The sequence below is a fragment of the Copidosoma floridanum genome, unplaced genomic scaffold (assembly GCF_036245765.1).
Source record: "Copidosoma floridanum isolate Cflo_tuat_1 unplaced genomic scaffold, Cflo_Japanese_pri ptg000035l, whole genome shotgun sequence".
Taxonomy (NCBI): Eukaryota; Metazoa; Arthropoda; class Insecta; order Hymenoptera; family Encyrtidae; genus Copidosoma; species Copidosoma floridanum.
In genome coordinates, this window is record NW_028321912.1 from 1,677,356 (window position 1) to 1,690,657 (window position 13,302).

Sequence of the window (13,302 nt, forward strand, 5' to 3'; positions counted from 1 at the left end):
CTTCTTATATTCAAGTGAAGATGATTCTTTTCAGGATAACGGCAAGTGCTGTCAATTTGTTCGGTAATGGCAGGCCGGAATAACAAAAGCCATACATGAGGCGACAGATTATGATGCCTCGAGAAACGTGTAAATTTTTCGAAATCATTGTCAGTATTTAAAAACACCACGAAAAGGGTTTTTGAGTAATTTCTTATTTTTGGGTACTTCGCTGGAAGGTCCAGTATCGTCGAAGCTACGAAATACACCATTTTACGTGAAAATGCTTTAACCATGTTAACCACGGAATGTATGTCTGTGGATTTGAGAACAAATAATTTTTGTAGTTGAAAATTAATATTTTTTTAATAAATGCTCTACTTTTACTCACCTTCATTGCTCCTATAAATAATTCCTATGCTGGTGGTCGCATAGAAGTTTTGTACATCCAAAATGACAGGAACTTGACTTTCCATGTTTTTTGCTGAATCACATGGCATGAATAAAACAACGGCTAATATTACAACGAGGCTGGTTAGCTTCATCATTTTTGGCTAAAAATAATTTCAAAAAATATACATGTTTGCTCACTGAACTAAATAAAATTGTTATAACAACGTTTTTTACATAAGTTAGTGAAAGTAAGTCTTTTATATCAGTAATATAACTAACACATAGTAAAAAATGTATCAAATTTTATTTAATAACAGTGTTTGTACAACAGTACTATATTTATTTCATCGTTTGAAATTAAATGAGATAAAAATTATAACAGGCCTATTTCTTCATTCTTGTTTTAAATGTATGTTATGCCATCACTCATTGAATTTAATTCAGTTTTCTTTTTAATCTTAAATAAATTATAAAATTAAGCCAATATTTTGCATGGAAAATGTTCAGAGACGTAGCAAGCGAAAACATCCAGAAACGTTTCTTTTCACGTCGCAATTATAATTAAAATATTTACAAAAAACATGTACGTTTTTTTCATGAAATATGAAGAAAGTAGAAACATACTTTAGATTGTGAAAAATAGTGTTTTAAACAATTGCTTGTTAAGTTAAGTCAAAATGAATTAAGTCAGCGTGGTTTTCACAAATGTTCAGCACTAGTTTTGTAAATGAAAAAAAAAAAATGATTTTGAAGTAATTTTTATTATAAATTTATGCTTTAATGTGTACGCCTTTCCTGCCCTCACATGTAGAAAAATTTAAGCAATTGTTTGATAATAATGAATTTTATTAATGAGAATTTTTGTCAAATATTTTTTTTTTTAACAGCTTAGAATGAAGAAAGAAGAAGTTTTATGTGTATTTTTTTTGAGGCATACTAAAAAGAATGATTGTTATAAGCAAAAAAATGATAGCAAAAAAAATAAATCTATTTTCTTATTAAATATTACCCATGACTTTCCTTGTTTTGTATCAAAATAGTACTGCACTTGGAACGAAACAAGATGATTTTGCTAAAAGTAAGACAAATTTATTTCTGCAAAAGGGAGGATTAATGCATGTACTTACTTGTTAACTTGATTCTCGTGGCGCAAACAATAACGTCCAAAAACTCCTTGGATGAAGCTGGGCACGGCTGGAATGGACACGCTTTGGATGCTGGAAGTATTGGTTCTCGAATTGCACAGGACAATTTTCACAAACGAATATCGATTTGAGCACTAAAGTCCTTTGACAAACTGTATCAGAAACGTAGAACACAGTGATCACTTTGGGTTGAGGTGTTGTCTAGCTGACGCACTGCGAGACAGTGACGTGTAAGGGCTGTGCCTTGAAGGGCTTGGAATCCCCTTTCCCACTACCAAAATTTCCTGGCCATAAAGTGGGAAAACAGTCACGCCCATCGACACAGTCAACCCCTTTCCAACTTCTCCTCATTTTATTTGTATTTCCCAAAACAAACAAAACAGAAGCCAATCCGCGTAGGACAGATTGGAAAGAAAACAATACATGACAAAATTTTAAAGCAATGCATCATATAGGCTTCAAACTAATTTCTATTGGAGATTAAATATTTGTAACCTGTAACTTTTGAACAATATATATTGCCACGTTTTAAAATATTTAACTCTTTAAGTTTTCGAGTAACGCAAAAATTTAGTGTCTAACGTTACTTATTAAATAATTTGCTAATTTATTTTCATCAGTTTATTGGTTACATTTTTATTTGTTCATTTCTAATTGTTAAAAAATTTTATGTATCTTTAGCGGACTAAACTGATTGTACAATTGCGCCTTTATCAAGCAAATACTAATTATCCTTAGTCCTCTAATTAATATTAATCATGTATTTTAATAGTTGTTCTGACCAATTTATGTGTCATTAGTGCTTTATATTGTATTATTACTCAGCATTTAATTGGGCTCTTCTCAAACTAAACAAGTTCTTTTTTTTATAAATTGTACATTACATGTTTTTTACGCTTTCTATCATATATTTCCCACGCAACATGAAAATAAAGAACTAACTGTCTTTTAATCCGATTAGTATTATTTGTACTTGATCTTACGAATGTTTGAAATTTATGGTAGTTAACAAAATTCGATTTTTTTTTAAATAAAAATACCAGATAATTTGTACTCTGCGAAAAACATGATTGAGAGTAGTTACTGTTATTACAGTATATTTTGCTTCAGTATAAGTTGAAATTCTGGTGAGTATTTGTATGGATTACTTTGGTTGACGTCAGATATAAAAAGTATTTTCTTACGAAGCAAAATGCTGTAAAGCAATTTTTCAAGCTTTTCTGTCTTTCAGGTATTATTTTTTATGTAAAGCTATAGAATTTAAAATAATAATCTTCCAAGAAAATGTATCTTAAAATGAGGTAGTACAAGTCAAAAATTTATTGTTTTATAAAAGAGCAGTATTTTTTAAAAGTCATAATCAGTTAAAATTCTAGACTTATATACTGGAGAAGGAATCAATTTAACCTCTTATGAGTTTCAGGATTATACAATCTGTGATGTTGTTTGAGAAAAAGTTTGTACTTCTATACTATCAAATCTTAATGAACAGTATATGGGTATACATATTACAAAGAAACTAATAATTATGTATAGAATTACGGTCTATAGTGAATGTGGTCTTCGGTCCGTAGCTTGTAGTAAAATTTTTTTTTATATTAATTTTCAGTAGCCTACACTGTGTGAAAATAAATTTCATACACTAATGTTTGGGTGCGTGTAGCAACTATTTTAACAAGCAAAATAATTTTAAAATAAGGGTTCAATAAAAAGTGACACTTATATTCGACGTGTTATTGTTCATGACTCTATAATATGCTTTTCTTATAGATTTCGTATGCGATCTTACGTGTCAGTTAGCTGAAACTGTTGCCAGCAAAGTGCCTTTTCAAATATTTATGTATCTTTCTGCAACAGCTGTCATGCCGCAAAAATTTTCTAAGCTATCAATCATCAGTATGAGTAAAATTAAAGAAAAGTGCCAACACCCACTTGGTTGTGAATACAGTAACAAACGTTATAAACATTGTACAGGAAATTTTCCCAACGCACCCACATTTTTATCGTGTGGTCACGAACATATATAATTATAACGGCCCCTACGCTTCCAGTAACGTTTCCCCGAGTTTTTTCTTCCAACGTCCAAAATATTCTATAGTTTATCTGTTCTTTCCAGCATAAAACAAAGTAGCAACACTATATATATATACAGAGTTGAGCCGAAGAAGAATAGTTTATTATCTTAAATATCGCGTGTCAGGACTGATCGTTCAATGTGCATGACAATTCAGTTTCACCACCTTTTACTACGCAGCTCTGCTCATAATATATTTACAATTATTCGTGTATGTCCTGCACCTGCTTTTGTTTCACGTTTATTTTTTTTATGATATGTTTTAAGAATCTAGCGCTAACCCATAAGTAAGTACATCATGTTATTGATCGAACGCCATCGACTATAAAAGTAAATTCTTGGACGTAAAATCGTCCTCTTGAGTTTGCGGACCAACGCTTCGTCGTAGCTGCATCTATCTCGTGCTCCCACAGCGTTCCAAACATTACTTGTAGATTTTTCGATAGTAAATAAGTCAGCGCATGGTCTTGGATCCACACAGACGATGCATGCTCTCAAGACCTACTCGCAGTGATTAGTCTCAGACTCGAGACCGCAGAGAAACTCACACGATAGGCAGAGTCGTGTCAATGACATTGAACTCATTAAAGTTTTTTTTTCTATATAAATTCTACATTTTTAGGAACAACATGTAAATAGGTGTTCAATACTCGGAAAAATTAATTAAAAAAAAATCTGCCTATGTCTGATTATACTTGGACTCGTACTACTTTTAATAGAATGACTTGCGGTTTCATAATTTCAGATAAATGTCGAACTTACTGCATACCTCATAATAAAGAAAAACTTTTGGGAAATTTTAAGACCTTTGATTTATTATTTATTAACTTAATGATCCGCAGTGCATTAAACCGTTATCCTACAATTCCTTCAGGCCATATACTTAATGCAGTTGGCTTTCGTATACTCAAAAACGTTCCAGACTTCTGCTAGAGACTATTATCCGAATCAATGGATCAAATTGAGAAAATCAGAAAAAATCGTAAGAATAACTGAAAGGACAATCGACTAGTTTAAAAAAAGTGAGCCAATAAGTTATCGCGCTACTTTATCGGGTGGTATAGCAATCGAGAACAATACTACCCTCCCAAGTTATCGATTTAGTCTCGTGGCTTTCCGACCCATTTCACACGAACAGGTAGTTCCTGCATAATACATCCATTAACGCGTCAAAAAAGAAGGACTCTCTTAACACCTGACACATTGAAGCCCTCGGCGTCGACGTACCCGTTAATGATGATGTTTTTAGGAAAGAGCAGCAGGCTAGAAATTACCCACTTTTACCCCGCAAACAACCTTCACTGGCTTATTGTATTGGATTTGGTCGAGGTAGTAGAGATTCCAAGCTCGAATTGACTATACACCGGAACAGGGACAAAAAGAGAGAGTTACCGACGGTGGCCTGGATTAATGTGTGATACAAATAATATTGGGCACAAGCTTGAAAATTGATGCTTATCTACTACCCAAAAATTGACATTCAAATAGCTATACCCCTTTACAAAAAAAAAGTTGCTACCACTTTGCCAAACGTTTTTTTACGATTACTCAGACTAAAAACTTGAGTAAAGGCAATTTTGGCGTTAGCTCTTACTGTATATGTTATATGCTATGACACCCACATTTTCGGCAGTTGTACGAGGCACGGGTAATTTTCGTCGCTCATCAGGTCGATAGACTAAGTAATTTTTCTTGTAACAGCTATCCAATTTTCATACATTTAGTTATAAGTAAAAATATAACAAGCTTCATAATATTAAGTTACATATTCTGTTTATTTGTACACAAAACAATACCATTTTTAATAAATTTTAACAATTCAATAACCATCAAAGATAGAATCCAATGAAAAAAATCGATGCAGAAAAAATTAATGGTGATTTTGATATAATATTACCAATTGTACGTTACAAAATTAACTAAATGTTTCGTGCATGAAAAAGGTTTCAATACGCTTATTTTTCTTTCATTTTTTTTTTTTTTTTTTTTTTTAAATGTTGATGCTTCAAAAAATGGCATAGATGAGTTTTGATAAGTGGATGCTACAGAATTTCTTAAAATGCTAGGATTATTCAAGATTTATATTAATTTTTTTTTTTCCAAATAAGATACACTTTTTTAAATCTTAATCACAATTCGCAAAAGAAACTTAGAAAAAGGATAACTCCTGTGGTATTATAAAATTATCATACTTTACAATATCTATATGTATCCTGTTACCACAGAAATTATACCAACACCAAAAACACGTCCCTAAATTTGAAGTGATGCAACTAGATTTTTTTCTCGTGCCATCGAGTATGTGAAGTATCTGATGAAATTTCTACTAACATATTAGTAAAAACTCATCGATCAAATAGATTCTTTTTATATAGCTATTTAATATCCCAAACAACTTCAGAGTCTCAATAAGATCTTGGAACTTTTGACTTTTCTAAAACTATTTATCCCTCAGAATTTAACTTTTGTAAACATTTGAAACAGTAAGATGTCTATCATCTCCAACAAAAATTTTCCTTTTGTATGTTAAGTACTACCCAATATGCAAACATAATAAGATTGGTTTCCATAATTCGTAGGTATATTTGCATTTCTGCACTAATTGTTCATTTTTTTTAAACCCTCTGCAAAAAATCATTTTATCGTCAAATAATTTCATACCGTTCGAAAATTTATAAAAATAATTGAAGAGTCCAAAAATATCCAAACGTTGCGGTCGCAGGGGAAAAAGGCACTTGGTCGAGGTTGCGTTAACACACGTAGGGGGGGAGGAAAACGCTATTGAGTTTTAGTAGATTGGCCGTGATATTCAAAGAGTAGGAGTGAAAGTAGCTCTGATTTGCTTTAAGAAAATACGTGGCACCAATATTTCTACCGTTTACCCCTACCTATGATTGTATTGGTTGGAGCTATGTGCTTCGACGGAGAATTAACCCGATGTGGTGGTGGTAGTCCTGATGTTGGAAATAGCCCAATATATTATTTATTTCATACTAAGGTATTAATATTTTAGATCTCGGGCACCTACGTTGGTTTATTTTATGGAATATTTTTCGTTCTACGCTGCAGAGAACCAATAAAAAGCTAAGCTACAAAAGGGAAAAGTACTTCGAATTTCTTAGATTTAGGAAAGACGCATAAAAAAATAAAAAATTACTTATTCTACAATCGGTAAGATGTCAAATTGAAATTTTTTATAACGAGTAACGAGAACCCACTTAAAGAACTTGCACTCGTATAACGGATCGTATTAATATTATTTAATGCCCACATTTTCTACATCGAAAATTAATTTCTGGATGTTATTATTACTGTTTTAATCAGCAAAAAACAAAAATAATAATAAATAATAATAATAATGAAAAATAAATATAAAAAACCAGTAACAAATCTGGTACCATAGAAAAAAGTAACATTTAGCTGTTGCAACAAGAAATTGCTGTTTTATTATTGAGATGATATTTAGTTGAAAATAAAACTCCAATTGTGATACATGCATAAACATTTTTTTCAATATCAGAATTGTAACAAAGGATATATTCTTTACTTTTATTTCGTGTGTACTGTACAAAATAAGTAGGTATTTTCGTGCTTATTTTAAGCTTACGGTCAATATAATACTTTGATTTTTTTAGTTTTTCCTCACCATAGAAATAGCCATGTTTTCGTCAAATCACTAAAATAGCATCAAATATTTAAAAAAGTACACTCACCAAGAATTGTGTTAAAAGATATTTCCTCCAGTTTGATTCAGTGCAAAATGTAACAATAATGTTTAAAAATATAAAAAAGAACACATACAAATGAATGATTGGCTAGTGATTATACACAAATACCCAAAAGGAAGTGTTCAATCAATAACACAATGTACTTACAAATGGGTAAGTGCTTGATCTAATAAACACATTATTAAAAAAAATAAACATGAAACAAAAACAGGTGAAGGACGTAAGTATACAGACAATCATAAATATATTATTATCAGAGCTGCCCAGTAGAAGGTGGTTGAATTGAATTGTTATGCACATTGAACGTATCAGTTCTGACACACGATTTATGGGAAAATCAAGTATTCTTTCTCGGCTCGACTCTGTATATATATAACGTCACTACTTTGTTTTATGCCGTAAAGTACAAATGAGCTATCGGACATTTTGGACGTCGATAGGGACAAGCTCTGGGAAACGTTTCTAAAGGCGTAGGGGCCGTTATAATAATATATTAACCGCAGAAGCAAAGGGCAAGTGATATGTTGGGTGAGATTCTACACATGTATGAATATAAGAATTCCTTATGACTGCGTTTGTTCGTGTATTTACGGACAAGCAAGCGCTGGTACTATTTTTCAATTTTACAATTTTACTTGTACTTGAGTATGCATTAAACTCAAAAATAATTTTGTCATGTGAAAGTTATTGCAAAAAGGTTTATAAATGTCTAAATTGACGGACGTATGCAGAGAACAATTTCAGCCAACCGACAGGGAAAATCACATACGCAATAGATAAGTAAAGTATATCATGAAGTCATGAACAATAACGCGTCAAATATTAGTATAACCTTTGACTTACTGCACATTACAAAATTTTTTTGCTCGTTTAAATACTTCCAACACATAAATGCAAATCCATATATAAGATACGTTATCACAGAGCTCAGGCTTCAGAAAATTAACATTAAAAAAGTGGCTCAGTTTGAGCTACCAATTAAAGACTATGTGTTCTTTAAATCATAAATCTATACATAATTATTAGTTTCCTTGCAATGGCTATACTTACCCTTTGTCATGATTTAACAGTATCAAAGCATTTTTTTTCCCCGAAACAATGTCGTAGTTTAGAATGATTCGAATGTTTTCGAGACTTTATCTAACAACTTTAATTTAGGTATGAAATTTGGGATGTCGTTATTTAAATAAATATCTTTTTTAAATTTTTATATTTATGCAAAAAAAGTTGGGTCTTTACCTACAGATGTTAAGGATATACAATTTATTCAAAAAATACAAGTGTTCTCGACAATGGATACTGAGGCAAAATGGCGCGTTCATTGTATTATTTTTTCAACAATAATTTGGAATACTTCTCACCAAAAATTACCCCAATATTAATTATATCAAAGTTTTTTTTTTTCGTTGATCAACACAAAATTCACGAGTCTTATAAAATCCTATATTTTTAACAATATTTTCTGAAAACTAAAGATTTCAGATAAAAAGTTACTTTACTGAAGAAACTTTTTCTTTTTTTTTTTTTTACGGCTATACGCGTTCATCATTTTTTAATTGGAAGTCGCAATAGTGATTGATATTTAGACATGGATGCTTGGATTAATTTTCGGTATTGTCTTCGGATTGTAACAACACTAGTCTAGTGACAACAAATATAGTTTTCTGGATAGAATAAAATATATTGAACTTACATTAATTTTTTTTTTCAAAATTTCCTACTCGTCCAAAATTTAAAAATAAACTCAACTGATGGCAAATTTTCTGCTCTACACGCTGGTATTTTTTAATTTTTACTGTAGCTCTTACCGTTGCTAAAATGTAATGAAAATGTAATTCAAATGTGATTTTAACATTAATCTACCACGCAAAAAATAGTTTAACTGTTTTCATCGTAATCAGCACGTCCAATTGCAAAAAAAAATTATATATCTATATATATATCAGGAAATTACAGACACTTCAGCCACACTGTCTCATTCGCACCAAAAGGTATGGGGTTCTACCGAAATAAACGATACATTGGTAATTGGCAAACTTTTCTAAAAAATTAAAAAAAATGAAAAATTCTAATCATTTGCAGTCAAGAAATGTTCGAGAAAAATTTTTAAATTTTCGATGTATCAATTATTTGGATGGAGCTTCGAAAAGCATACATGAAAACGTGGTTTAAGTAATCAGCTTATATAAAGCGTTGAATTCTATATTCTCTGCCTCAAGACAAACAGGCACGCACTTCTTTCGCTACTAATAAGAGGTTCTTGTCTAGAAACTTTAGACACAATCCTTTTTTTTTTCATTACTTGAGGAAGCCCCGTAATACTAGTATTTTTATTAGAATGTCGGAAGATTATGATGATGGCGATAGAGCAGGATATCCACCCAGTGAAATGGAAACGTCGTGTCGTCGGATTGAGTCTTTCAGCAACATGGCTACAGAGGAGAGACAGTTAGACCTTTTAAAGATAGCTGGCGGTTATTCTCCCTTACCATCCATGAAGAATAAGGTAAAGTGATGAGCAATGGTATAAAAAAATATTTATTTTTGGTTCTTACGAATTTATGATAGTAATGTATTTATAGGGAGTCTATCAAATGAAGATAGATTGTGAACAATTTTCCCTGGCTTCAATCAGCGCCACCGTAAGTATGGAAGTTCTTTGTCTAAGTCTTTTTCTAGTTGAACTTTTTAAATTCTTAATCTTTCTTGTGTTTAACGCTTAAATTAAGCTCTAAAAAGTTTGGCTCATTATGTTCTGCTTCGTCAACAATTTTTATTAGATAATTAGTATGAATAAAAACTTTACCTGCCAGAAGTCTCATAATCTTACCTATGTTATACTTATATCATACTTATAAATAAATTGTTATTGTCGTCGGTTTATTCGTTCTGTGATTGGTCGAGACTAGTCTTGGGCGCTTAAATTTGAGAATAAGATCCAACAATCAGTAGTTGAAATTTTGAAATTAAATAAAAATCAAAACTGTTTTCTGTTTGGTTTTAAATTATTTAGTTGTTGTAACAAAATCGAAAAATTAAAGATTGGTTATTGAATGCGAGGAATGTCGTGCGAAAAGCGGGCAGGGGCAACGCCCCTAGTCCCATGTAACTCATATGTATGCAGCTGTTTAAATATAAAAAAATATGTTAATCATGTAAAATGTGTATTTTTTAGGTACGTAATAACACCATTTTAGTTACGGGCACCAAGACAGATCAACAAAATAAGGACGGAAATGTCTCATGCGATATTATCACTGATATCCCGTGTAAAATGCCAGAAAACTGTGTTATGGAAAAAGTTGAGGTATGGATAAGCGAAGACAAGATCTTGTATATATCTGTGCCTCTGAAACGTGAGACAGTCGTCGATCAATAGACTGTGACTAAGATTAAAAATATCTGCTTGGTCATGATCTTAGTTAACAAAAGAAAATGTATAAAAAAAAAAAGAATAAATGATGTCACTGCATTACCTTTTCTTTTTTTTTTACGAATAATTAATTAAAGCCTTTTGAGATCTTACATTTCTAAGAACAATATTACAAAGGTAAAATTTACAAGTTGAACGTTTAATAATATAAGTTAATTATACGCTTATACAATCTCCGATACATAACTGCTCAGTAAAACTTTTTGATTTAACACGTTATACGGACACTTACAGTTTAAGAGTCTACGACAAAAATATCTATGATGCAAGATGCAAGGTATACTAGAAGAATGTCTAAGATTAAAGAGTTTTAAATTAAATTTAGAAAAGCCACTGTACACGTAAGAAATACGAAAATTGGTACAATTGTAAGTAGATAATCTCAACTATAAAGATAAGTAATTTTTTTGTAGAGAAATGAAATGCTTTTCATCCCGTTGTAAAGCAAGACTTTACTATCGCAGGAATGAGCTTTTAAATTGAAAATGTAATATGCTAACATTGCAGTAGGGAATCTTTTTTATTGTTTTCTGCAAATCACAATATTTCGTCTATACCATGGTATAAAAAGAACCTTTAACAATAACCTTTTCTTATTTTCAATCGCAAAAAACGATTTGTAATATACAAAACACAATATCTTGAATATTTTATTAACGTATGTGATTGGAACGGCGTGAATTAGTTTAAGAACGGAATAAACCCTTATTCGAAAACGAAAAAAAAAAAAAATATATTTTTGTACAAAAATTTATAAAAAGGTTTTTGATTTTTTTAATGATAGAGAAATTGACCAATGTTTCAAACTAAAAGTTTGAACGTTTAAATTTTATTATTTTTATGATTAAATACTCACAGTTTACTTGCATGTTTGTAATAGATTCTTTTCAAATATTTTAAAAATTCAACCGTTCTTAAGGTGTTAACCGACAACTAGATACCGAGAGTAACGTCAACATAAAAACTCTTAAAGGAAATTGAATTCATTTCTGTAGTACTTTTGGACCAAGTAATTTTGAAAGAATAATTTACCAGTGACAGGTGTTGATAAATGTTGTATTTTTAATTTTAACCATTTTCAAAGACAAAATCCTGCTTCTAAGAGAATCTCACATAAATATCGAAATTGGGATGATCGTAAAAATCATTGGACACCAAGCTTGTTGTATCCAAGTCTCTTTAATTGTTCTAAAGACACTGTTTGGTCAAAAAATACTACACAACAAAAATGAAAGGTCACTTTGACATTTTTAATATTTTTAAGTCCTTGGTGGGTGGGTTGGCAAAGTAGGCCCAGTGTAAACAAGATTTGTGCATAATTTTGTTGTGCAAAAATGTTCAAGCACGTGATATTGACCACATGCCAATGTCATTTTTTTTAATTTGTTTGTGCATGGCACTTGTGACTGAATTAGCGGATTTTAGCGGATTTTACGGTGTGAGCATGGAAATTAAAATAAGTATAAAATATTTAGTGGTTTTTATTCATGAGCTTGTGCACGGTATAGTATGTACAAAAATTTTATCTTAATAAAAATGTGCGAAATTTTTGTGTGAATTGGACATAGTCTGACAAAAAAATAATAAAACAAATAATAGTCAACTAGATTTCAGATGACATGCACTATCTAGGGGCTGTAAATTAAATAAATTTAATTGTTTTGACGATCATCAGTTCGAGAAAATCGATTCAAATGAATGCAATGTCATAATTTTTAATTTCTTCATATTTGCGTTATTTTAGTCAGAAACATTTCCTTGGTAAATGTTTCTCAACCCTATGGATTTTATGGAAAAAAATGACTTAATCAAGAATTTCAGCATTAATTTATATCCAGTTTTTTTTTAAAAAAATCACAAGAAATGTTAAAAACGTTGGTTATCTACGGACCTTAATCAACCATGGACATGTTCTAGCTAAACCTAAATACACGTGATGGCTAAACATGAAGAAGTTTTTTTCGAGCAAAAACTAAAGACTTCAAAAACATGCTAGGCTAATGGCGTGCTTACAGGGGAGTATTTCAAAATTTTGGCATCATATAAGCGTAGGAGTAGTTGATAAAACCAGTTCCATGGATACATGCAGTTAAGTAAGACAAATGTATGTAACATTATATTTTTAAAACCCTTCAGAGGAATATCGTTGTAAGTATGCATGTAAATAAATTTATGTGTGTTTCATTGCAGAAGCTATAGAGAATTTACAGTCAAATTTTAAAATAAAAAAATTTGCAAATTTGGCTGTGATTAAGTATAAATTATATTTCTATACTTTTGGCTATAAAAAATATGTTTAGATAATTTTTGTTTTAAATTTTAAGTTTTTAGGCCCAGATTTAATGCACTTTATTTCAATTAACAACATATAAAAATATCCAAGGTGGTTGAATTTGTTCAAACTGCAATATGGCTCTTTGCGATTAAAAATGAACATAAAACATTCCACCATACCCCTACTGAATCATGACGTTTCTTCTTCGATTGCGGGGACAAAAGCACAACATTTCTTCCACGTAAGAACTCGCAATCTTTACACTTTACACTTAA

The 13,302-nt window shown here is 31.0% G+C and overlaps 1 protein-coding gene across 1 annotated transcript; it reads left to right on the forward strand.

The window, feature by feature from the left end:
• Positions 1 to 9,549: 9,549 nt before the first annotated feature.
• Positions 9,550 to 10,721, forward strand: LOC149373190 (uncharacterized). Its single transcript, XM_089597720.1, has 3 exons — positions 9,550 to 9,825; positions 9,902 to 9,961; positions 10,495 to 10,721. The coding sequence occupies exons 1-3, from the start codon at positions 9,658 to 9,660 to the stop codon at positions 10,696 to 10,698; spliced, it is 432 nt and encodes a 143-aa protein (XP_089453846.1). The 5' UTR covers positions 9,550 to 9,657; the 3' UTR covers positions 10,699 to 10,721.
• Positions 10,722 to 13,302: the final 2,581 nt, after the last annotated feature.